This window comes from Ranitomeya variabilis, chromosome 1, assembly GCF_051348905.1.
Source record: "Ranitomeya variabilis isolate aRanVar5 chromosome 1, aRanVar5.hap1, whole genome shotgun sequence".
Lineage (NCBI taxonomy): Eukaryota > Metazoa > Chordata > Amphibia > Anura > Dendrobatidae > Ranitomeya > Ranitomeya variabilis.
Genome location: NC_135232.1, coordinates 1,011,355,706 through 1,011,381,654, shown reverse-complemented (window position 1 = coordinate 1,011,381,654; position 25,949 = coordinate 1,011,355,706). Strand labels below are relative to the sequence as shown.

The 25,949-nt window shown below is 41.0% G+C and overlaps 1 protein-coding gene across 1 annotated transcript in view; it reads left to right on the top strand.

The window, feature by feature from the left end:
- The window catches only part of VEGFC (vascular endothelial growth factor C), a 224,443-nt gene that overhangs the window by 138,381 nt on the left and 60,113 nt on the right, over positions 1-25,949 (top strand). Inside the window, exons 2-3 of the mRNA XM_077279540.1 lie at positions 15,951-16,149; positions 22,835-23,025. Of these exons, the coding sequence (XP_077135655.1) occupies positions 15,951-16,149; positions 22,835-23,025 (390 nt within the window). The remainder of the gene's footprint in view (positions 1-15,950; positions 16,150-22,834; positions 23,026-25,949) is intronic.

Here is a 25,949-nt window from a genome sequence, read left to right as displayed (position 1 = left end):
GGATCAGTGAGAAACTATGTTTGGGCTGTGTTAAAGCCAGGTGTGTAACAGACCGTAGTCAGTGTTATTCTGACCGGGGTCAGTGAGAGACTGTGTTTTTTTTCCTATAAAGCACGTGTGCAAGTGCTTGCTGTGGACCGGCAAGTCCATGTATTTGTTTTTTCCTTCTCTGATCAACTTGCTGTGGCTCGGCGGGGCCACGAAGACTGAAGGCGTCTGGCGGTAACTCGGCAGGGTTACGAAGTTTGCAGTGGATCGGCGGGTCCACAAAGTCTGCGGTGCAGAGTCTTGTGAAGTGTAGCTGCAGTTGCAGCAAAGAGAAAAAAAAAAGACATTGCTGGTTTAGAGTGTGCAGACTCTTAAATGGCCAGAGTCACATTGGTGTGCTGTGCGAACTGGGGCCTGAGAGTGCTGTGGGAAGTCCACGGGGTGTACCCCAGAGTGGGGTGGTGTCCCTAAAAGGGGGTGGAGTCCCCAAAACGGAGCAGTGCCCAAATAATTATGGTTGGCCAAAAAGGGGCTGCGTCTCAAAAGGGGGTAGTTGCCCAAAAGGGGGTGGAGTCCCTAAAAGGGGTGGTGGCCCTTAAGGAGAAAATGGTCAACAAGGGGGCGGTAACCCAAAAGGGGGTGGAGTCCAAAAAAGGGGTGGCGGCGAATGCGCTGATGAACTGTTGCCGGGTTCAGTGTTCGAACAGCGCATGTTCAGAATATTGTACTGACTTTTCATCTGACAAGATGACAGAGAGCTGTTCTGTAGAAGTCAATGGAGTGTGCGTGACTGGACTTCTGGACTCAGGGAGCCTGATGACGCTGGTGAGCGCCACACTCCCTGTCTATCTGATTCCCGGAAGGAAGATGGAAGTCCACTGCGTTCATGGGGTTGCTAGGGATTATCCGGTGTCCAGGGTAATCATTGAGATGCCCACTATTATTACCAGCCATGATGTACCTGTAGTCTCAGACTTGCCATTCCCTGTGGTAATAGGCCAGGACTTTGAAAGGTTTTGGGACTTGTGGGAGGAAAGAGGAGTGTCTGATTGCTCAGAACGGAGTTGGAATGACCCTAAGGGAGCTTCACCACAACAGGCGGCTGTAGTGATTCCGAATCGTGTGATGTGTGAAAAGGAGATAGCGACACCTAAGGTCGATAGTCCAGAGTTCCGGGTGACTGGAAGAAAGTGTGGGTTTGACACTTGTTTAAATGGGGAATTGCTGTTCCAGCATGACAGATTGAGAGGGGGTGACTCCTATCCTGACTGTGACTCGAGCGCAAAGGGAAAAGAGTGCAGTAAGGAGGAGCCCAGTAAAAATCACAGATCTTCATTTCGTCGCGGGAGACGCAAAAAGGTGGGACAGGTTACTGTTATGATTCTAGTGGTAGAGAATCTCTGGTATTCAGACTAAGTCCGCAATAACATAGAACTGCTCTAGGGAGGTGGAAACTGGGCTAACCGCATAACTGATCCTAACACACAACTAGAAGTAGCCGGTGAACGTGCCTACGTTGATTCTAGACGTCTCGAGCCAGCCGGAGAACTGACTACCCCTAGAGGGAAAATAAGACCTCACTTGCCTCCAGAGAAATTAACCCCAAAGATATAGAAAGCCCCCAACAAATAATAACGGTGAGGCAAGAGGAAAACACAAACGTAGAGATGAACTAGATTTAGCAAAGTGAGGCCCACTAATCTAGATAGGCAGAAAATAGAAAGTGAACTATGCGGTCAGCAGAAAACCCTGCAAAAACATCCACGCTGAGTATTCAAGAACCCCCGCACCGACTGACGGTGTGAGGGGAGAATAACAGCACCCTAGAGCTTCCAGCGAGCTAGAAAATCACATTTTGAGCAAGCTGAACAAAAAAACACTGATAATGCAAATGATCCAAAGTATGCAAACTGGACTTAGCTTTTCTTGCAAGAGACAGATGGCAAGGGAATCAGGAGGAGACCAAATAGGACTGAATACATCGATACCAGGCAAGAGACTGAGTCCTAAGGAGGACTAAATAGGGAAAACCCACAGCTTAATGAAACAGCTGAAGCCCAGGCATGCAGAAAGACATGACTCATACAATACCATTAGTGACCACCAGAGGGAGCCCAGAAACACAGTTCACAACAGGTTACACCCTCTGAGAAGAGAGATGATGAGGAAGAGACAGGGTCAGGTACAGATCAGGTTACTGTCTTTGATAAGGAGGTCACTTTACCTCTGATAAATCCCAACACGGAGGTGGGGCTGGAATTAAAACAGACCTGTGATAGTCCCATATCTGCAATGCCCGGGAAGGCTGAAGTGGCTCAGTATGAAGGCTCCAGAGTACCTGATCCTGAAGAGATGAAGATCTCTGAAGTTACTAAAAGTCAAGAGGTACCTATGAGCGAACAGAAAGAGAGCCCTTCTTAAAATCTAATTAGAGAATTGGTGGTGCGACATGTGCTGGCCAAAAGAGAGCAGGACCATGAGATAGAGCTGCTTAAAGAGACAGTCGAGCAAGAAAGGATCCTGAGACTGGTATTTGAGCACAGAGTGGATGAGCTGGAGAAGGAAGTCTCTGAGCTCAGAGGTCACCTATCAGCGTGTCAAACCATGAATAGGGCCATATTGAAAGATATGGACGTGCTCAGAGTGGCTCAAGAAAAGCATCAGCAGGAGCTTTTCCAGAGAGAGGAGGAGCGTTGCTGCCTGGTAGAGGAGTTGCCAATGCCCATCTTGGTGAAGGTTCAAGCAGAAGAAAAGACTGAGGAAGAGTTTGTGCTAAAAGCGGAACAAGACGTTCACCCGGTTGTGGCAGATGTCCGTGAAGATGAGACCCCGCTCTTCAAGACCGTGATTGATGTACCCGAAGAGGTGCAAGAAGCCTGTACCAGTGAAGGTGTGCATGAAGCATTTAGAAAGGCAGTAGAAGCGTGTAGTGTGCACTGGGCACCTGAGACTCAGCAATTGGTCATACTGTCGACTAGGGAAGTCACAGTGAAGCGGATGGCTGTCCTGAGGGATATGCACCTACACTGCCTCCGTACAAAACAGAGGATCATTTTGAAGAATGATGAAGCCGTTCGACGTTTGGAGCGTGAAAGGAAATCTCTTAGTCGGCTGGGCTTTGTAGAAGACACAGTCCAAGTACCCAAAGTTCTGGTGGCGAAAGTCATTGGGAAACTTGGGAGAGTGATGCAGGAGATGGTGGATAAATCCTTTCTGAAGAGACTGAGGATACCGGCTGATGAAGAGGTCCAGGTCATGGGTGAAGATGGGATGGTTCTGTTCCTGGTTGTCGGATCCAGAGAAAGTCTTAGGAATATCCGCATGCTCCTGGAATATCGCATGGCATACCTAAGGGAGGTAGAACAGCTGAGACTTGAGAGACTGCAAGTTAATAAACAGCTGCCAGAGAGGCGAAGAGGTGCTCTAAAGCCTGGAAGTCCTCAAGCTGAAGTTAACAGAGGATATAGACTTAAAGAGAAGAGCTGCTCTCCGAAGAAAGGCAATAGGAGAGATCAACGACCGAGAGAGAACCGAAGGTGGCCTGATGAAACAGGTAGAAGCAGTGATGCCTCAGTTAGGTCATGGCTAAGTGACCTAAGCAGGAGATCCTGTAGCAGATGAGATGACAAAGGGTCATCGTTGGCAAAGGATGTGACGGAAAGGGATGACGAATGCCGATGAAAGGGTTCAATAACAGGCCCTGACTTAGACAGATGGTTTGACTGTCAGGGACGACTGAGGGGTCTCTAGTCGGTTTGGGACAAGTGCCAAGCCCCACGGCTTTAGGCAGAGGGGGGAGGTATGTAGCGTGGCTAAAGGTTGTACAGTCAACGGGAGGTATGTATCACAGAGAAGGCTTGTCGCTGTGATGTAACCCGGAGTGTTTTCTGTAATGCACATAAAGCAATAAGGAATTGTTTCGTATATTTGGGTCCGGGTTATGGGTAGCTATGAGAGATGAGAGGGTCTGGCTACCCATATACCTCACCCCTGGGTAAGGGGCATAACCATGCCTATCTGTGTTTGTTTCAGGACCTGTGGTGATGTCAGAACCACATGTCTAATCATGTGACAGGTACCTGGGTGTGGTTTCAGGCTACATAATGGAGGTGTGTTCGGCACATGGCTGTGAGTGTTTTGGGAGTCTGTGAGTGTGGATAGAGATCCCTGTGTCCAGGCGGGACACTACAGACAGGAGTTTGTGTGTGTGGAGGAGAAAGCCTCCACAGTGCAGTGTGTTAAGGCTCCAGGACTGGGCCTGCGTGCTGGACATAGCACAGTCTGTATGCCTACAGACCTGAGAGAGCGGAGCTCTGTTATGGACATTGAGGTCTCATCCGTATGATGTAAGACTGTTTACCCGTTGTTCATGTTGCTATGTGGTTTATGGAGCAATAAACCCGGTGAACTTTTAAAGGAACGTGTCTCCTGCGTGTCAGCCATTGCACCTGAGCGAGTGAACCCCTACAAAATATGTATATGTATATATATATATATATATATATATATATTTATATATATACATGTATGTATGTTCATCTTTTACATTTGTTGACAATTGCACAAGTTTGACCACCCTGTATGGTTAGTACCTATTAGCACTCCCTTTTGCAAGTGTCACAGCTTGTAAACGCTTTTTGTAGCCAGACAAGAGTCTTTAAGTTCTTGTTTGATGGATTTTCATCCCTTTTTCCTTGGAAAACTTCCAGTTCTGTAAGATTCCTGGGTCGTATTGCATGCACTGCTATTTTGAGCTTAGCCACAGATTTTCAATGATGTTCAGATCAGGGGACTGTGAGGACCATTGTAAAACCTTCAGCTTGTGTCTTTCACGGTAGTTTATAGTGATGAGCGAGTGTACTCGTTGCTCGGGTTTTCCCGAGCACGCTCGGGTGATCTCCGAGTATTTGTAACTGCTCGGAGATTTAGTTTTCATTGTCTCATCTGCATGATTTATAGCTGATAGACAGCTTGAATACATGTGGGGATTCCCTAGCAACCAGGCAACCCCCGCATGTACTCAGGCTGGCTAGCAGCCGTAAATCATGCAGCTTCGTCAACAAAAACTAAATCTCAGAGCAGTTACAAATACTTGGAGACCACCCGTGCGTGCTCGAGAAAATCTGAGCAACGAGTACAGTCGCTCATCACTAGTAGTTTATTGTGGACTTTGACATGTGTTTAGGATCATTATGCATTTGTGGAAGCCATCTTCTTTTCAACTTCAGCTTTTTTGCTGATGGTATTATGTTTGCATCAAGAATTTGTTGAAATTTAATTTAATCCATTCTTCCCTCTAACTGTGAAATGTTCCTTTTGCCATTGGCTAAAACACAACCCCAAAGCATGATTGATCCACTCCCATGCTTAATAGCGAGATGTTCTTTCCTGAAATTCGGTGCCCTTTTCTCTCGGCACACACTGTTGATCATTCTTAGACCATAGTTTTGGTCCTCGTCTCAAGTAGTTAGATTGGTTGGTCCTCAATCTGGATTACTAGATCAGTTTATGTACCGATAGGTATACAATAGATTATCAATCATAAGATAAAACATAACATTGAAATTTTAAGAATAAGACATTAAATTTTTCAAAATGCTCAAAAGTAATGTCATCTATGCCAGATGAGCGGATGTGTTACGTTCAGAACGCTTACACGGTATCTAACAGGTTATCCGTATTATTACTCATGTCAAAAATGAGAACTTCATTTATTTCCAAATTTATTAATTCATTCAAAGACCTAAATGTCTGTGGGAGGAAACATGGAAAATAATTTCAAAATGATTTATTTTCTGATGAGTGAAACAAATGTGGTTATATCTTGTGTGACTAAACCAATATGCGCTTGGATGAAAAATTCTCTTTTGCTATAAAAAAAAAATCCTGTAAGAATTTCCTGTGGGAGGATGTGGTTCATTGCTGAACTCCTTAGTAGTTTGCTTGTAAGTACCAGTAAATGAACACAAGGGATGCATGACATACCAGCCTTACTGCGAGTCATAAAAGTAAGGTACTGTAGAGGTGACCGAATGTAAATTCCTACATTCACAGAACTTTTAGTGACCTTGTTAAAACTTCATGTTAGATATTGTTATTCCTAGCTTATGTTTCTCAGATACTTCCCAGGGTTGTTCATCAACCATGTAACGCTCTGGGAACCCTGTACTGGTGTGAGATAAGGGTGTGGATATAGTGTGTTGGGGTGAACTCAAACAATGCTTTGCATTAAAGGGTCTGTCCAGATCGAGACAATGGCTCCAATTCATCATTTTCAGTCACCTTCCTTTTTTTGTCAGGTGGTATTTGTTGTTGTTCTTTTTTTTAATTCTTCAATTTGGTGCTTGTGATTCATGAATTTGATGCAAAATCAAAAATGTGTTGGTTTTTTTTTGCACTGAACTGTTTTTGCAACTACCTAGCTCAAAAGACCCTGATTTCACAAAACAGCACCAAAATACTGGTGTACTCAAAAATACACCAGGGAGACTGGAGTGGATTTGCACCAAATTTTGTGACTTATTAAAAATGACAATTGATGAATCGTGTAAGCATTTAGAATTGCTAGACTCAGCTCATAAAGCAGAAAAAAAGCATCTAAAATAGACTTCTAAAAAGCCTCAAATAGTGATGTACCGTATATACTCCAGCTCCAGTGTTTCCTATTTCATGTAAATTCTGCAGCCCCAACACCTCCTTTATGATGTACATGTTCCTGCCCCAGTGTGCCTTATATCCTGTATATGTTGCAGCCCCAGTGTCTACTATGTGGTGTATATTTTTCAACCCCAGTGCATATCTTTGCACGTCTCATGAAAAAGAATTAGTTCCATCACATTACTGGTGAGTTAAGTGTTTGACCAAGTATAGCAGGCCATTTTCAAGTTGCTACGTTTGTGCAGCACCCAAATGATGATATGAATATCCACATGGCCCATGGTCAGAAAAAAGGCTCCCTACCCCTGACTTAATTAATGTCCTCTGGCTTTTCCTTTCTGTTTCACCTCCCTCCACAAATTTGTTGTCTGAAATTTCAGTTTGAACACCTGCTTTATATAATCCATGCGACATCTGTTAATATTATACTTATTAAATAATAAGAATTTTATTGATATTGCGCCAACATATTCCAAAGCACTTTACAATTACTTTACAATTTGTCTCTGTTATACATACTAGCTACTGATAACAGGAAAATGGACATTACTTAAAAAAAGCAGTTGAACATTTTTTTCCATCCCTGAACGAAAAACATTTCATTACAGCATAAAAACCTCATGCGATCAGTGAAACACAGTGGTGATAGGGGTCAGGGCTGCCATCATGGCATTACTGCCCTTACTATCATATGGTGCCCGGTGAGCCCCCTGCTCACCGGGCCCCAGGGGCAGGAGGATCCTGCCGGTTCGGTAATTGAAAGTGTGTCCTCGGACCAATGTTTAGTTAAAATTTATTGCTGTGCGGGCCTGCATGGCAATAGATATCAGCTGCCAGCCAATCACAGGCCAGCAACTGATGTTGGCATGCACATTGAGTCCGCAGCTCAAATGGATGGGGAGACCACGACCAGGTAAGGAGAAAGTTTTTTTGTTTTTTTTTTACTGAAAACAGTAAGCTGCAATATATAGAAAGATTGGGCAGGAGAGAGACAGATGGGGTAGGATGGAGACAGATGGGTTAAGATGGAGACAGATGGGACATGATGGAGACAGATGCGGCAGTAACATGAGACACATGGGGCAGGATCATGGGACACATGGGGCAGGATGGAGACAGATGACGCAGGATCATGAGACACAGGGGGCAGAATGCAGAAAGATGAAGCAGGATCATGGGACACATGGGGCAGGTTCATGGGACACGTGGCAAGATTGAGAAAGGTGAGGCAGGATCATGGGACACATGGGGCGTGATGGAAACAGATAGGGCAGGATCACAGAGAAGGATAGGGACAGATATTGCAGGATAGGGACATATTGGGCAGGATGGGAAAGATGGGGCAGGTTGCAGACAGATGGGGCAGGATGAAGACAGATGGGGCAGGATCATGGGACACATGGGTTGGATGGACAAAGAGAAGGGAGGATTATGGGACACATGGGGCAGGATGGAGATGGATGGGACAGGTTCATGGGACACATGGGGCAGGATGAGGCAGGTTCATGGGACACATGGGGCAGGATGGAGACAGATAGGACAGGATCATGGGACAGGATGAAGAAAGATGGGACAGGATCATGAGACAGATGTGGCAGGTTGGAGACAGATGAGGCAGGATCATGGGACACATGGGGCAGGATTATGGGACAGATGGGGCAGGATCATGGGACAGATGGGGCAGGGTGGAGACAGATGGGGCAGAATGGAGACGTCAGATGAGGCAGGATGGTGACGTCATATGGGGTAGGATAGAGAAGTCAGATGGAGCAGAATGGAGACGTCAGATGGGGCAGGATGGAGACATCAAAAGGGGCAGAATGGAGAAGTCAAATGGGGCAGCATGGAGATCTCAGATCTCTTTTTATGTACTTTTAGATCTTGTTTGAAAGTCTGGTGTAGTTTTAAGTCAAATTTATCCAGAAATATGGAAAATTTTGAAGGGTTCACAAACTTTCAAGCACATCTGTCTGTGTTTTGTTAAAGAAACTGTAGTTACCGGTAATTTGAATGACGAACGAGCTACAGTACATCCAGAGGGTAATTGCTCACAAAAGTTGATACATATCCTCACTGCATTTCCATAGTAGTGGTCTTTTTGGTCTCGTTGTCTTTACTGTTGGTAAATGACTGTCCATATTTTTTTCATCATTGCCCCAAAATGCACCGATGGCAACTCTGATAAAGGAAAATTATTGGAAGCATGTTTTGGTAGTTTTTATTTGATACAGGCAACTTATAAAAGAGTTTTCGTTACTATTCCGCTATATCTGCCAATATTATTTCATTCATATTTTTATCAAATTGTAAATATGATTTGATTCAGCCAGTGTGGTAATGTGAGAAAAACAGCTATTTTCTGGTATTTATACTGTAAGTTAGTATTACACTTGAGTACAACTTAAAGAATTCATATCCAAGAATTATTATTGCATGCATTATGTTACAGTAAACCGTAAAGGAACAAATTAGTGCAGAAATTGGTTGCACACATTAACTTTTTTAAAGTTTTTCCTAAGAAAATATTATTTTTAGAAATTTGAAAGGTTTCGAGGAACTAAGTCAATTATTACTCTTCATCTTTCTTAATGGAGAAAAGGACATTCAGTTATTAAGCCAGAAACCAAGTATATTCTGTTTTTGTTAAATAAGGTCTAGTTAAACAGGGCTGACGTCCATCACATATAGCCACCAGCAAAGGGTACAGATGATTATCGGAGGTGCCGGGTGTCGAACCCCCACCAATCTGATATTGATGACTTATCCTAAGGATAGGCCAGCAGTTTAAAAGGACTGGACAACCGCTTTAAAGTGATGCCATTCTAATGATACAGTCATTCATGGTAATGGTACCGTATATAGAATAATAGGTGTGAATATTTTCATTATAGTTTTTTTTCTGTGTTGGTTCCACTCCTGATTTTGGTTTTTAAATACTGATTCCAAATAAAGACTGTGTGAATACGGACTTAGAGAAGTTAGAGTGCCTCTTAGGAGATCATGGACTCTTATGAGCAAATTCTCTGTGGTGTGGAATATATCAGCTCTAGAAAAATAGGGGATACTAAATAAGAAAGTCTAGAACACTTTGCAGTTATTTCTATAACTGTTGGCTGACTGAGTAGAGTATCGGATGAATAATTTTTACCCAGAAATGTGCTCAAACTAATTGTCAATGCTTAATGGTTATACAAAGTGCAGGTAAGTCACTGAGCTAATTAGAATGATCCCTCATGTGTTAGCTGTCTTGCATTCAGAGTCATGATCAAAGTCATTTTGGATTTTTGTTTTCTAAAAACTATGGTTCTATTACTGTCATTCAGACATCCGTGTTTCCAGTACGTGTGGCATCTGTCTTTTTCACAGATACCACATGTACCCATTATAACCTATGCTACTATGCACATCTGTGTTTTTACAAGGACCGTGTGTCCGTGCAAAACACACAGAGATACTGTATGTCCATTTTTTTCCTGCCCACCCAAAAAAGTTTGCCTCATCACTGAACATAATGTTCTGTGTAAACTGAGGGTCTTGTTCCAATTTTTGTTTTGCCCATTCTGTAAATTCAGCCCGCTGATCTGGGTCATCCTATTTTAGATGCTGCAGCAGCTGGATTTTGTAAGGGTGCCATTTGTGAGTAGCTAATATCCACCGAAGGGATGTTCGACTGATGCCAGATCGGCGCACTGAATTTGCAGAATGAGCAAAACAAAAATTGGAACAGGACCCTCAGTTTACACAGAACATTATGTTCAGTGATGAGGCACACTTTTTTGGGTGGGCCATTTATATGGGAATTGTGACAGTTTTCTTGTGTAGGGGGTCTTTCATTGAAATCTGCTGCAATGAGCCAGGTACTGCGTTCACCAAACATCTACACAATTTCTATCTGCTTCACACGTGTTAACCTCTGCGACTTGTCAATGGCTTTAAACAAAGAGAAACTTGTAAATAACTCATGAAAGAATAAAGTTACATTAAAACCAAGCACACCATTGTTTTTCTTGTGAAATTCTCCATAAGTTTGATGTGTCACATGACCCTCTTCCCATTGGAAAAAATAAAGTTGGATCCAAAATGGCTGACTTCAAAATGGCCGCCGTGGTCACCACCCATCTTGAAAAAATTTCCCCCTCCCATGTACTAATGAGCCACAAACAGGAAGTTGATATCACCAACCATTCCCATTTTATTTAGGTGTATCCATATACATGGCCCACCCTGTATAACTCATACATAGTCACCGTTCCTAGCTCAGAAACAGGTGAGTCGTTGCAACGCACAGTGTGTGCACTGGGGGGATTCCTAAGTCTGCAGTCGCACAGAGTGACTGCAAACTTATTGATTTAGACTGGACAACCCCTTTAACATTGCAATAGGAGAAGCTTTGTAATTTTTTTCTTTTTGTGTCCATACCGGAAAAACACTGATGGTAAAAAGGGACACATCTGCCAAACACTGATGACACACTGATGGAAAACACTGATGACACCGGTACCATTTTTTTTATGTAAAGGAGGCCTAAAACTGAATTTTTTACAAATATCATTAATGCAAATAAACAATGTAACCTGAGTTGCACTTCAAAAGTGATTAGAAATTTGACAAATAAAATACAAAATCAGGTAGTTACCATATTTTGCTCATAATGTGCAATTAGTAACATGAGGTTATTAGTTGTATACAAATTAGGCTATGTGCACACTCTGTGGATTACTCTGCAGATTTTTCCGGACTGATTTTGGTAAATTTGAAGGAAATCCGCACTGTGGAATTACCGCGGATTTACGGGGGGATTTTTTGCATTTTTTGTGCGGATTTCACTTGCGGTTTTACACCTGCGGATTCCTATTGAGGAGCAGGTGTAAACCGCTGCGGAATCCGCACAAAGAATTGACATGCTGCAGAAAAGGCAACGCTACATTTCCACTCGGTTTTCCATTTGTTTACTTGGTACTGTTAACCCAATCCGCTGCGGATCCGCAGCAAAATCCGCAGCGTGTGCACATACCCTTATACCCATGATAAAGGAGAATTTCTTTCCTTCTTGTTAATATCCTTTCTTGTGCTGAGTTTGCCCGTGAAGTTTGTGTTCCGCTAGCCAGTTATCCCCTGTTGTGCCTCTGTTAGGAATTATTTTAGGACAACATTTTTGGTTTTGTTTTCCAAGTTGCTGTAGAAAGTTTTATTTTTAGAAAACGCCTCCTTGATTTTGCATAACAATAACTGTTACTTTCATTATTTATATATGCAAGCCGCAAAAGTCAGCAGTTCTGGGACACACATGGTTTGCATTCTCTGCCACATTACAAAACATAAACTAATCTGATCCACATTAAATCCCACTTAGTTAAGTGTCAGTGATCAGATCTATCTCAAGTAATGAATGCTAAGTGCTCATTAGGAAATGAATGCTTAATGCTCGCAGACTGTGGGCTAGCATTTCTCCAACTTCATTTACTCTATGCCCAAAGGTAAATAGCTGAACACTTAACACAATTAAAATCTACTTTTATCACTAACCAGACATTTAGAAATAACATTACAGTCAAAAAGTATTTATGCGTTGATGCAATTAGTGTCCGTACATGAATACAGCACTGGGACAATTAAAAGAAAACTTCAAAATATTATAATCATAGGTTGGGTCACCCCAGGACATTAATCCAACTTATCATTTTCTTAAAGGGACTAGCCACTGCTTTTTTATTAATGGTTTATCCATTGGATAAGCCATCAATATCTTCGCATCTTCGCCTATCATCTGTCAGCGGCACCAGACGGAGGCTCAAGATGCTGCTGAAACACATCACCTCTGTCAATTCTATAGTAGTCATGGCCGTATACTGCAGATCCACCACTTTTCAACATTCAAGTGAGTAGAGGGTGAATCTGTAATACCCGGCCGGGGCCTCTATGGTTTTGACCGAGCTGCTGTGCATCCTAAATGTCCAGCCGCCGCCGGTTACAGCTGATCGGTGGGTGTGCTAGGAGCTGTACCCTCACCGATCAGATATTGATGGCCTACGCCTAGGCCATCAATAAACAAGTAGTGACCAAACTCTTTAACGGTTAGAAGCTCTATCTTCTCCTTTCTTACCCCAATACTATAATTGCTCACTGCAATAGTGGCTTTTAGCCACGAAAGCTAAACTGCAATTCTAGTGACTGTGATACTCCATGATGCCATTTAGAAAGTGAAATTCTGAAATTGCCATTTAATTACAGAAAGTGCAGATAAAAGTATTTATGAACATATTTTCAGTATATTATAATATTTTTTTTATTGCTTAGAGTGATGTGTAAAATTTACGGCAGCTTAACTTCAGCCATACTGGTATTATGTAGTACCTAAATGATAGCAACACAAACGCTCAAGGTAACAGTATTATATATCAATAAAACAAAAGGAAAAATATAGGAATACTGTCCAGCTCTGCAGGGGGAAGGGGTGGCCATCATACAGGTGTTTGAAGGGGCTCAAAGGTCTCACTGCAGCTTAAAAAGACATCTGTAATGTAAATTATACAACACATGGTAGGTGGGGGGTCCTCGTACAGGTTTTTTATTGCATCCAAAAAGCTTTAGGTTATACATCTGTTGTAGACAATAGATTGACAAATTAACAATTGGTAATATTTAAGATATGATACTTGTTTGAGTCTTGTCATTTCACTTAAATGGTATCACATGGAAATAATCCGTAATGTTATCTCTGTATCTCACTGGTTTACAGGCGCCTTTAAGCTACTCCTAGTTCACAATTACCTGGATTTTTTAATCAGAATTTAACAATAGATTGGCCAGCAGATTAGCATACAGACAAACCCCATTGTACATGGAGCTGATCTGTGAGTTTTAGTGCCCAATTGTACAGCACTAATTAGAGCGGAGGTCCAGTGAAGATACGTGGGGGTCGGACCCCTGGGACTTGCACTGATCACTAGCCTGGGACTCCTTTATCCCTATTAGAATACAGCTGCAGTGCACAGCACATGCTTGACCACCACTTTATTCATTTTCTATGGGGCTGACAAGTGCTGTTCTCAGCTGTTTTTGGCAGCCCCATAGAGAATGAATGGCATGCATACTGCAGCTCCATTTTATAGGGATAAACGTGCCCCATTCTGCTGATTAATACCTGGACCCTGCATCCATGTACAACTTGTATTGATCGAAGAAAGGTTTGTTTTACTGCCACCTATTTTTTCCTCTTTGTCCTGGACTTTGTACGCTGATGGCTGATGATTAGTGCTGGTCCCAGTGGTTGGACCTTACTGATCTATCACCTATCCGGTCAATAAGTGATACATTACTTTCATCAGACAATTCTTGTAACAATAAATAATAATACAAAAAATAAGTTGGTATTAATTAATGAAATTCATTGTGTGGTTACTATACCTTACAGATGTTTTCCTGAGCATGTGGCTGGATATTGGCAGGTTCGGTCTGGATTTCGGTACATATTCCAACAATTAGGCTCTTTCCTTCTTCTTCATTTCTGCTGTTTTACTCTGTAATAGGAGCTGAATAATGACAATGAAGGTAGCACTAAATGTGTCAGATGACACAATAGGCACCTGATGGTTCCTATTGACTATAATGAGGTCCGTCCGGTTTCTGTTATGATGTCCATCTTTTTACCAGACAAAATATCCTAGAAAGCCAATACAGTGGACTGAACTGAAGCCTAAACTGCTCTTCATATTAATTGTATCCACAATCTATAAACATCTATAGGTCACAGTCATGCTACGTCTTCAAGCCTGTTGTAGACACCTAAGGATATTAGCGGTCTACCACAGATGTCTATAGGAAGAAAGGGATAATCATTAAATCTCTGACCATAGAATAAGGAATCTGTGGCATTAAGCTTTATCCCCTGTGATTAGTAGTATTTTGGTTATCTTATACTTGACCTGGTCAAATATGTCTTAAGGTGACCAGTAGGGCATCGATAAGTAAAATGTCAAAGTCCACATGTTTGGATTGCTTGTCATGATTAAAATACTTTTAATTACACAGGAAAACATTTGGATTTCATGTGCAAGGAACAGCTTGTAGTCAACAAGTCGAGCACATGGAAATAAGTGCACGGAGACATGTTTATAATTCCTGATGATATAATGTTAGCATTTGCATATGTAAGACACTGAGAGAAATATTAGTCTCGATTTTAGAATATTTTAAGTAGCAGTGATTGAACATTTCACATCTTGCCCTTCATGTAGCGGTGGCATTACTGAGCCTGACAGATACTATTACACAGTGTCAACATCCGTCCAGCGCGTCGTGGACCACTGCCAGGAAGCTAAGCATTTTAACCTTACAGTACTTGTTGAGAGGTCATCAAGAAGAAAAGTGAGACTGCAGCTATTGAAACAAATAGTATCTACATCAGGATGTCGTTTTTTTTCTGTCTCCAAGCAAATTTATTTTTCAGAATCAAAGCTTCAGGGTTAAATGTACAGCTCGATGTGTTGGGACATTACATCTAGAATCTCTGAACAACCATGCTAATTTTACAGTGAATAGCACAGATTGTGTAACCTTTTATTTTTCGGCATCGCCTTATGTTAAACATATTGTGGCATAATCTGAATATGCGCCAACAATATAAGGAGAATTAATTGCAGCATGTGTGGCAAAGGCGCAAAGTCAACTCCCCAGTCTTTTCTGGAGATCCAGCCCTTTGTGTGCAGAGACGTGACTAAACTGAGATTTCATACAGACATTTCGAATGCTCTCTGGAATAAACTCTCCAAATGACTGGGCACTTCTGAAACGAGACAACCACATGAAGACACATGCTGGTAGCGCAAATGTCAAGAACTAGCAAGAGTTTATTGGGGGACATCCCAATCATCCCTGTCCTAAGTATTCTAATGAGTGTTCCTGTTCTTTTATTATATTATCTTCCAAATTCAAGTTAGATCTGCCATGACTTCTATCTGATGGCATTGAATAGTTTTCTATAGTTTGATTCATTATTTTCCTGTAAAAAAAGTTGAAATTCTGCCACGGCACATGAAAACCTGAGAATATGCTCGAGCTCAGCAATTCCTCTTCTTTCCTATTCTGTCTGTGAATAGGATAGACCAGGAGTCAGATCCATGTTATAGTATACCTTATATATCAGTGGGGTCACTAGAGAAGGTAAGAGCACAGCAGTGCTGTGGCTGTGCAGTGTACTGTGAGGCCTGAACACATTCAACCATTCCTCAGGTGCCCACCATCATTTATGATAGCACACCACTTTCTTGATACAAAATAATTAAGTTTTGTCCTTTTTTTTCCAGGATCATCCCGACAAGGAGCTGGAAGAGCAACTCCGATCTGTATCCAGTGTGGATGAACTAATGACATTACTCTACCCTGAATCCTGGAAAATGTTCAAGTGTCAGTTAAGACAGGGACAGTCCAGCTTCGATACCAGAAGAGATGGCAATCTTAAATTTGCAGCTGCACATTCCAATTACAATGCTGAAATCTGGAAAAGTGAGTGAACTCTAGACTCCGTTTTACCCATTGTGTCAGGCAGTGTCTGATTAGAGGCCAAATAATCATTCTAAAATCCAAAAATTGAATGAAAATTACTGTTACATTAAAATAAAATATTTTTTAAGCCAATCTAAAACACTAATATGTTTGTATTAGTTACCAATTCAGTTCTTTAAAGCTGCATTGCCGTCTGGAACCATAAAATACGATGTACAAATTAGAAAATTGCATGCTGAGATATTTTTCCTTCTTACCTGTTTTAGGATTTAAATTCCCTTCAGTATGTTGTCTGGTCTCCATGGAAAATGCTCCTCACTGCAGGAACCGCTATGGACTTGGCTCTGCTTGCCTCTTCCTCGCCATGCACACGCCGGACGGTGGAAGGCTCATGAATGTATGTGCATTATTCCACTGACTGCCGAGGAGATTGTGACAGCATTCTGACTGACTTACTAGTAATAAATAGCAGAATTGTCAAATATTCCAGAAAAAGGAAATACTGCAATGAAGATAGACGGTCTTTACTGTCCCTGATGACTTTCCCAGACGACAATGCTGTTTTAAAGTTAGAATTTGCATGACGTTATATGGTCTCAATTGTTGTATGTAAAGCAAAGCGTTAACCTACCTCACCCTAGTGTAACAGTGGAAATGATCGGTGTGCTGACATAGGGGTATAATAATATTTTTATTATTCATTTATTTTCTGTTAGACACAGGGCCACAATGGTATATATGGCGTCAGCTGGTTAACAGTTCTACAATCTCTTGTTTGGTTCTCCTAAGATGGCACGATGCTGTATGGCAGTTATTGTGCCTAATGTGCCGAAATTGGCAGGCATTTTTTTCTACTATATCTTAAATAAACTAGCTTGTGAACTGATACTACTGGCCCTCATACACATTACACTAATGTCTTCTGAAACTGTCAATATTGGCGGAATCAGCCAGAAGACCAATGTGTATGGGGACTTTGTGACTCTACCCTGACTGCCTGTTGGGTTTCACAGAATATATGACTTTCACCAATCCAAGCATTCATATATTTGCAGGAATCGAGGGAGATATGTGTTGGTCGATCGATTGTTTGGCTGGCAGCTGTCAAAAGTGGCCATGAGGGACTTTATACCTCCAGTTAATCTGAGGACTTGTTACTTACCTTAAATTCAGATATTTTATTACATTTCTCATGTGCATATTTCATGGCAAATTCCTGTTCTTTCTAGCAACCAGAGGATTAACATGAGATCAAACCACATACAAGCTTTGCATGGCAACCTTAATCCAATCAATCCACCCTGAATCAGTTAAAGTCCCGTTCCACAACTGCACTTTTGTAAAACTCCCTATAATTCACAGTCATAATAGAATATTTCACTTTTTCTGTACATAATTAGATATTTTGATTAATACACATAATATGTAAGAAACATAATCTCCAGAAGTCAAAATGAACCTGTCAGCACTTCATAATACAGTATTATGTGTATTTTTATGCCTTTTTTTGCTGTGTTCTTAGAGGAAATGCATTCTGGCAGGTTGCCTTCACACTGTGATATTGATATTCTGCTGTCCCAGAACTTCTGACCAGAGAACCTCTGGATGAATTGGCAAAAGCTTTTTCCATCGTATATGAGGTCAATATTCTGAAATCTGGATATAGGGTAGGAACAACCTGTACTATTGTACTAAAGTCATTGGCATAGGTGGGATTTAAACTATTTGTTTGGTCGCACTACTATAAAGGGAGACAGGCTAGATGAGTAAAACCATCTTGAACAGTTTCTTCCCATCTTTGTTTTTGCTCATTACACTGAATATTTGTCTTTTTATGTTATAAAGTATTTTCTTATTATTCTATGCATTATTGATCCCCTCAATCTATCCATTGTAACTTTTATTGAAACAAGGTCCTCGGCTGCATGAAAGTGACTCAGGCAGACAAAACATATCTATGATGACTGCTAATGACATCCCGTCATCATGGACAATGTGATTTTCATTCCAATTTTTGTGTAATATTATTGTTATGAATCCAAAATTATATTTCATATTGGTACCATTGAGTATGTGGAATATGTCTTTTTTTATACACCATACATTATACGGACAGTATTAACCCCTTTGGGACCGGCCAATCCTTCATTTTTACAATTTTGTTTTTTTCCTCCTTTTCTTCCAAAAGCCATAACTTTTTTTTTATTTGTAATGAATATAGCCATATGAGGGCTTTTTTTTGCAGAACCAATATTACTTTTTAATTTTAATGTATTATATACTGAAAAACAAGAAAAAAATCAAAGGGGGATAAAATTGTGAAAGAAAGGCAATACAGACATGATATTTTTCCACCCATGGAGCTGTGGGAGGGCTTATTTTATGTGTGCCAAGCTGTAGTTTTCATTGATACCATTTTGGTGTACATAAGATTTTTTTTATTTTCAACTTTGACTTGAATTCGAGCTATACATAGTAACATAGTAACATAGTTATTAAGGTTGAAGGAAGGCTTTAAGTCCATCCAGTTCAACCCATAGCCTAACCTAACATGCCCTAACATGTTGATCCAGAGGAAGGCAAAAAAAAAACATGTGGTAAAGAGTAAGCTCCACATTGGGGAAAAAAATTCCTTCCTGACTCCACATACGGCAATCAGACTAGTTCCCTGGATCAACGTCCTATCAAGGAATCTAGTGTATATACCCTGTAACATTATACTTTTCAAGAAAGGTATCCAGTCCCCTCTTAAATTTTAGTAATGAATCACTCATTACAACATCATACGGCAGAGAGTTCCATAGTCTTACTGCTCTTACAGTAAAGAATCCGCGTCTGTTATTATGCTTAAACCTTCTTTCCTCCAGACGTAGAGGATGTCCCCTTGTCCCTGTCTCAGGTCTATAATAATAATCTTTATTTTTATATAGCGCTAACATATTCCGCAGCGCTTTACAGGTTGCAAACATTATCATCACTGTCCCCGTTGGGGCTCACAATCTAAATTCCCTATCAGTATGTCTTTGGAATGTGGGAGGAAACCGGAGTACCCGGAGGAAACCCACACAAACACAGAGAGAACATACAAACTCTTTGCAGATTTTGTCCTTGGTGGGGTTTGAGCTCAGGACTCCAGCGCTGCAAGGCTGCTGTGCTAACCACTGCGCCACCGTGCTGCCTATGATTAAAAAGATCATCAGAAAGGTCTTTGTACTGTCCCCTCATATTTATACATTAACATAAGATCACCCCTTAGCCTTCGTTTTTCTAAACTAAATAGCCCTAAGTGTAATAACCTATCTTGGTATTGCAGACCCCCCAGTCCTCTAATAACCTTGGTCGCTCTTCTCTGCACCCGCTCTAGTTCAGCTATGTCTTTCTTATACACCGGAGACCAGAACTGTACACAGTATTCTAAGTGTGGTCAAACTAGTGACTTGTATAGAGGTAAAATTATGTTCTCATGAGCATCTATGCCTCTTTTAATGCATCCCATTATTTTATTTGCCTTTGTAGCAGCTGCCTGACACTGGCCATTAAATGTGTTTGTCATCCACCCATACACCCAGGTCTTTTTCATTGACGGTTTTGCCCAGAGTTTTTGAATTAAGCACATAGTTATACATCTTATTACTTCTACCCAAGTGCATGACCTTACATTTATCCCCATTAAAGCTCATTTGCCATTTATCAGCCCAAGCTTCTAGTTTACATAAATCATCCTGTAATACAAAACTGTCCTCCTCTGTATTGATTACCGTGCAGAGTTTAGTGTCATCTGCAAATATTAAAATTCCACTCTGTATGCCTCCTACAAGATCATTAATAAATATGTTAAAAAGAAGAGGGCCCAATACTGACCCCTGTGGTACCCCACTGCTAACCGTGACCCAGTCTGAGTGTGCTCCATTAATAACCACCCTTTTTTTCCTATCCCTGAGCCACTTACACATATTTTCCCCTATCCCCATTATTCTCATTTTATGTATCAACCTTTTGTGTGGCACCGTATCAAAAGCTTTTGAAAAGTCCATATACACTACGTCCACTGGGTTCCCTTGGTCCAGTCCGGACTTGATGGCGAATTGATGGATGAAAGCTTGGTAGGAAAATTGATCTTGTGCAAGCCTAGTTAGGTCCACCAGGGTCTTCTCCGCCATTATCTTGATAGTATCACGCCATCAGATTACTGGTCTTTCTCTTTGCCTTGTTCCTTCTATTCTTCCAACCATCATGTCCTTCTCTAGTGATTGCTGTCTTCGTTTGATGTGTCCAAGTAGGCAAGTTGTGACATGGTGATCCTTGCTTCGAGTGTATGGCTTGATTTGATTTTAAGGCATCGATTCTTCTTCTGTCTTGTTTCTTTATTGTCCAGGTTTCACATCCATATGTTACCACTAAAAAGACCAAACTATTTACAAGCTGTGTCTTCGTCATCAGTGAAATGTTCATCGATTTGAAGTCCTTGTTCAGTGACTTTATTGTTGATTTGACAATAGCTTCTATTGACTTCCAGTGTAGCTTCTATTGACTTCCAGTGTCTTGAGTTATCATCGATCAGAGTAGGCTGAAGTCCTTTTCAACTTCTAGTTTGTTGCCATCCATCTCAAATGTGTCCCAGTCTCACCTGGCAGTGGTCAATATCTTTGTCTTTTTTGTGTTGAGTATAAGTCTTATGTTCAAGCTTTTCATCTTGACACTCCATATTAAGTCCTTCAATCCATCTACGCTTTTTTATATCAATGTTGTATTGTCTGCGTATTTAAGATTGTTGATGATTCATCCAGCAATTTTAATTCCTTCTTCTTTTTCTGCAAGTCCAGCCTTCCTGAAAATAGCTTCTGCATATAAATTGAAGAGAAATGGTGACAGGATGCAGCCTTTTCTGACACTTCACTCTGCTTTGAATCATGCCGTGTCACCGTGTTCCGTTCGGACTGTTGCTTCTTGGTCAATGTAAAGGTTCCTAATGTGGCTGATCACAACTATATCCTTCATAGCATTCCAAAGTTTCTAGTGATCAACACAATCAAAAGCTTTGCTGTAGTCAATGAAGCAAAAAAAGATCTCTTTATTGTATTCTTCGGCTTTTTCCATTATCCATCTAATGTTAGCAATCACATCTCTGGTATTTCTGCCTTGTCTAAATCCTGCGTATTCCTCTGGCAGCTCTTTGTCAAAGTAAGACTGTAGCCGTCTTTATAGTATCTTCAGTAGCATTTTACTGGCATGAGGAATGAGTCCAATAGTCTGAAGTTTCCTCAGTTGGTAGCATCTCCCTTTTTCGGATTAGGACTAAACACCGATCTTGTCCAGTCTTTGGGCCATTTACTAGTTGTCCATATCTGTTGTCACAGGCGTATGATGACATCAAATGCTGCTTCAGAAAACTTTATTATCTCTATTGTAATATCATCACATCCAGGCACTTTGTTGTTTGACAGAAGCTTTATTGCAGCAATGATTTCGTCTTTCATCATGTTCGTCTCTCTATAATTTTCTTGATTGTATTGGCAATCATGCTGTTTAAATGCTGCTGTCAGTGACTAAGATTGGCATCTAAAAAGTTAAGAAGCATGTATGGCCAGGTGCTCAAAGCAGTTAAAGGGAACCTGTGAACATATTTTTAAGCATGGCAATAGAATTTATACCTTTTTTGGCTGAGCACCAATGTACCAATCATGAGAAATTTGTCAGATAAAACATATGCAAATTGAGTTAAAAATGCAGTACCCAGGAATGGCCACTAAACAGTGTTTAGCTGTGATGATCTGGCTCCATATATTTTCTACATCTAGTTGCCACAGATTGAAATGGTGGGGATATCTGGCGTCAGACCCCCACTAATCTGAATTGGTTACCTATGCTTAGAAATAAGTCATCAAAAGAGATGATCAAAAAATCAAAAAAGATTGTCGGGATTCTGGTCCAGTGGCTACAATTACAATAGCAGTCTGTGGCCACTATATCAGTGTCCTGCAACCTCCTCTTAACTCCCAGCAGTCCCAGTGTCTCTTCTGATTAGTATGCCTGGTGCTATGTCATGTGTTGGCTGCACCAGCAATGATGCACTATGGTTTCGCAGGTAGGAGGAGTTTTAGAGTTTTGTGGTCTGCAGGCCAAGCACTGCCAATGTGACTGCTGAACCATGGTCCTGTGAATGTTTTTAATCATCTCTATTTAGCAATATCAAATTAATGGACAACCCTTTTAAATATGCTTTGTGCTTCATTGCCTTGCCATTTTCAAAATCATTTGCCATGAATCAATGGAAATATACATGATTTAAATTCAAGAGCTGCAACAGTTTCCATTTTGGAAAGCAAGTAAAGCTAGAAAAAAATGGAAAACAAGCTTATTAAAAGGTTGTACAGCTGTACAATGCTGAAAATACACTTTACATAAAACTAGGAAACCTTTTTATATATGGGGTACCCGTCTCTAGGACCTTGTATAGGATTAATATGAGTTGAATTATACGTTGCATTTGAAATGCCAAGTGGGTGCCAAAGACATGAAAAATTAGTCTGCGGTCCAAGGTCTTCTGGAATGTGCCTGTGACCTCTTCTGTCCTTCTGAATTGTTGAAGGAAGAGGGGTGCTGTATGTATTGCAACTGCAAGTAATTTCCAGCCCCTCATTGGATTTTATTCTTAAAGTAATCCATGAATATTCCTCTATCTTAGGTATTGAAAGTGAATGGAGAAAAACCCAGTGCATGCCCCGAGAAGTATGTGTAGATGTGGGAAAAGAATTTGGGGCATCAACAAACACCTTCTTTAAACCGCCCTGTGTATCCCTGTACAGATGTGGAGGATGTTGCAACAGTGAAGGCTTACATTGCATGAACACCAGCTCTACGTACGTCAGCAAGACAGTAAGTTTTAATCGCACTTACCCTGTGATCAGAAACTGCAATGGGGAATAAATAAGAAGATGTAGAATCTGCTTAAATCATAGACATATTTTGTTGAAATGGATCCAACGTCTTTTTGGTTATTGAGGATATTGCTGTCACAACACTTTTGTCGCTTTGATCCCAGAGCTCAGTAGTTATAAAGCCGCAGTAGATCTTGTATTAGGAGAGAGAAGCGTTCAGTGAACCTCAGATTTGGCAGTGATTTGTGGGCTCATTGAGATCAAAAGAGAAGGAAATCTATAATGTATGTTTACCATTCTCATAAGAGAACTACAGGCAAATCTCAGAAATGTCAAGCAAAACTGTGTCATCCTGACCATGTTCAACTAGTCAGAGGATCGAAGGAATAGTTTTTAATTTTATGTTAAAGTATTAAAAACCTGCTGCTTTCTAGGTGAAAATGTAGACGTAGACTTTTTGTATTACCAAAGGCTTATGGAAGTTTTTTTTATTCAAACCGTTATACAATAGTGTGGTCCTGGGTTCATTTTGTTTGTTTTTTTTGCCAATTTTATTTTTGTCTTCATGTATAAAATGATTAATTTTCTAAGACCAAACTATGATCTAAAGTGCCCTCTACTGTTCAGCAACAAACATGCACATATAAACGTGCAGAACAGAGAATGCTATGGATTATATAGTGACCATGGAAAGGGAGCCATTCTCCTTCTCGGTATATGAACCTTCTCCAATCTCTCCCTCTCTTCTGATGGCAAACAACATTTTCAGAATAAAGTTTTCATAATAGAATCCTCTATTTTTTCTATTGAGTTACACATAAAAATCGACATTTGATATTAATAAGGATCTATGGCTTCAATGGATTTACAAACTCTGTGAAATTGTTAGATGTCATTAGACTAGAAAGTCTTAAAAATGCACCCAATTTATCACAGTGACTTGGGCTGAATGGTGTATTTTTTAGAGTATTTAGTCCAACTTTACGCCAGCTATTAGTTGGGTTACTTGTAGACTACTTTTTAAGCCAAAAAACAGGACCACAACATCAGTACATTTCATAGTAAGTAGAATTCTTCCCTCTATTTCGTTGTTCCAAAGTGCTGCTTTATTCACGTGGTGCATATACAGGAATAAAACCATTGATATCTGTTTCGAAATCCATATTCTTAGTCTTTACATGTATTGCCGATTCCTATGTTTGCACCATGTGAAAAAAGTGAGCACCTTGGAGTATAGTGCCAGAAATTACTTTATGTGCTTCGGTAGAGCTGCCTTGGAGGCACCACTTGATTATTTACTATTGAATGTGTGGTGAGTAAATTTGGTTAATTTTGCAGACACTTAGCCAAACATTCTTTTCTATATTCTAATCACCAAATGTCCAACTATAGTGTCTGGCACTTCACAATACATATATCTCAAAGCTCGGTCTGACCTGACAAGACAGCCGAAACAAAGCGATCCAGAAAAAGAATTAAATTAAAGGTACCTTCACACTAAGCGATGCTGCAGCGATATCGACAACGATGCCGATCGCTGCAGCGTCGCTGTTTGGTCGCTGGAGAGCTGTCACACAGACAGCTCTCCAGCGACCAACGATGCCGAGGTCCCCGGGTAACCAGGGTAAACATCGGGTTACTAAGCGCAGGGCCGCGCTTAGTAACCCGATGTTTACCCTGGTTACCAGTGTAAATGTAAAAAAAAACAAACAGTACATACTCACCTTCTGCTGTCTGTCACACGTCCCCCGCCGTCTGCTTCCTGCACTGACTGTGAGTGCCGGCCCTAAGGCACAGCACAGCGGTGATGTCACCGCTGTGCTCTGCTTTTACTTTACGGCCGGCACTCACAGTCAGTGCGGGAAGCAGACAGCGGGGGACGTGTGACAGACAGCAGAAGGTGAGTATGTACTGTTTGTTTTTTTTTACTTTTACAATGGTAACCAGGGTAAATATCGGGTTACTAAGCGCGGCCCTGCGCTTAGTAACCCGATATTTACCCTGGTTACTATTGTAAAACATCGCTGGCATCGTTGCTTTTGGTGTCAAACACGACGATACACGCCGATCTGACGACCAAATAAAGTTCTGAACTTTCAGCAACGACCAGCAATATCACAGCAGGATCCTGATCGCTGCTGTGTGTCAAACACAACGGTATCGCTATCCAGGACGCTGCAACGTCACGGATCGCTATCGTTATCGTTGCAAAGTCGCTTAATGTGAAGGTACCTTTAAGCTTTATTGTTTTCAATTCAAATCATATGCCTCTATGCCCAAAGCACCCTAACAAAGTGGGAGGCTGGATAGTACATATCAAACTCAATAGTCCGTAATACAGGAAAATGCAATTATAACCCTTAAGCCTATCTTGTATATTTATCGCTGCCTCAGCATACACATAATACAGATATAAGTAGAAACAAGGATAATATCTACCTGTGATACAGCGTCCCACCTCACCCCAACACGCGTTTCGCACCAAGCTTCTTCCGGGGGCACCCCCGGAAGAAGCTTGGTGCGAAACGCGCTTTGGGGTGAGGTGGGACGCTGTATCACAGGTAGATATTATCCTTGTTTCTACTTATATCTGTATTATGTGTATGTTTGTTAGGGTGCTTTGGGCATAGAGGCATATGATTTGAATTGTAAACAATAAAGCTTTAATTTAATTCTTTTTCTGGATCGCTTTGTTTCGGCTGTCTTGTCAGGTCAGACCGAGATTTGAGTTATATCCTTTTCTATATGCTATTTAAAGTTTTTAGTGAAACCCTTTTTTTTTTCGTGTTTTGCACCTGTTGTTTTGTTTGTCCCTTTTTTGTAACTATTTTATGTGTTTGTTATCTTTTATTTTAAGTTTACCATTTTTAGGAGGGTTTAGGCTTTCCAGATATTTTTGGCTGATTCATAATTTCTGATTTC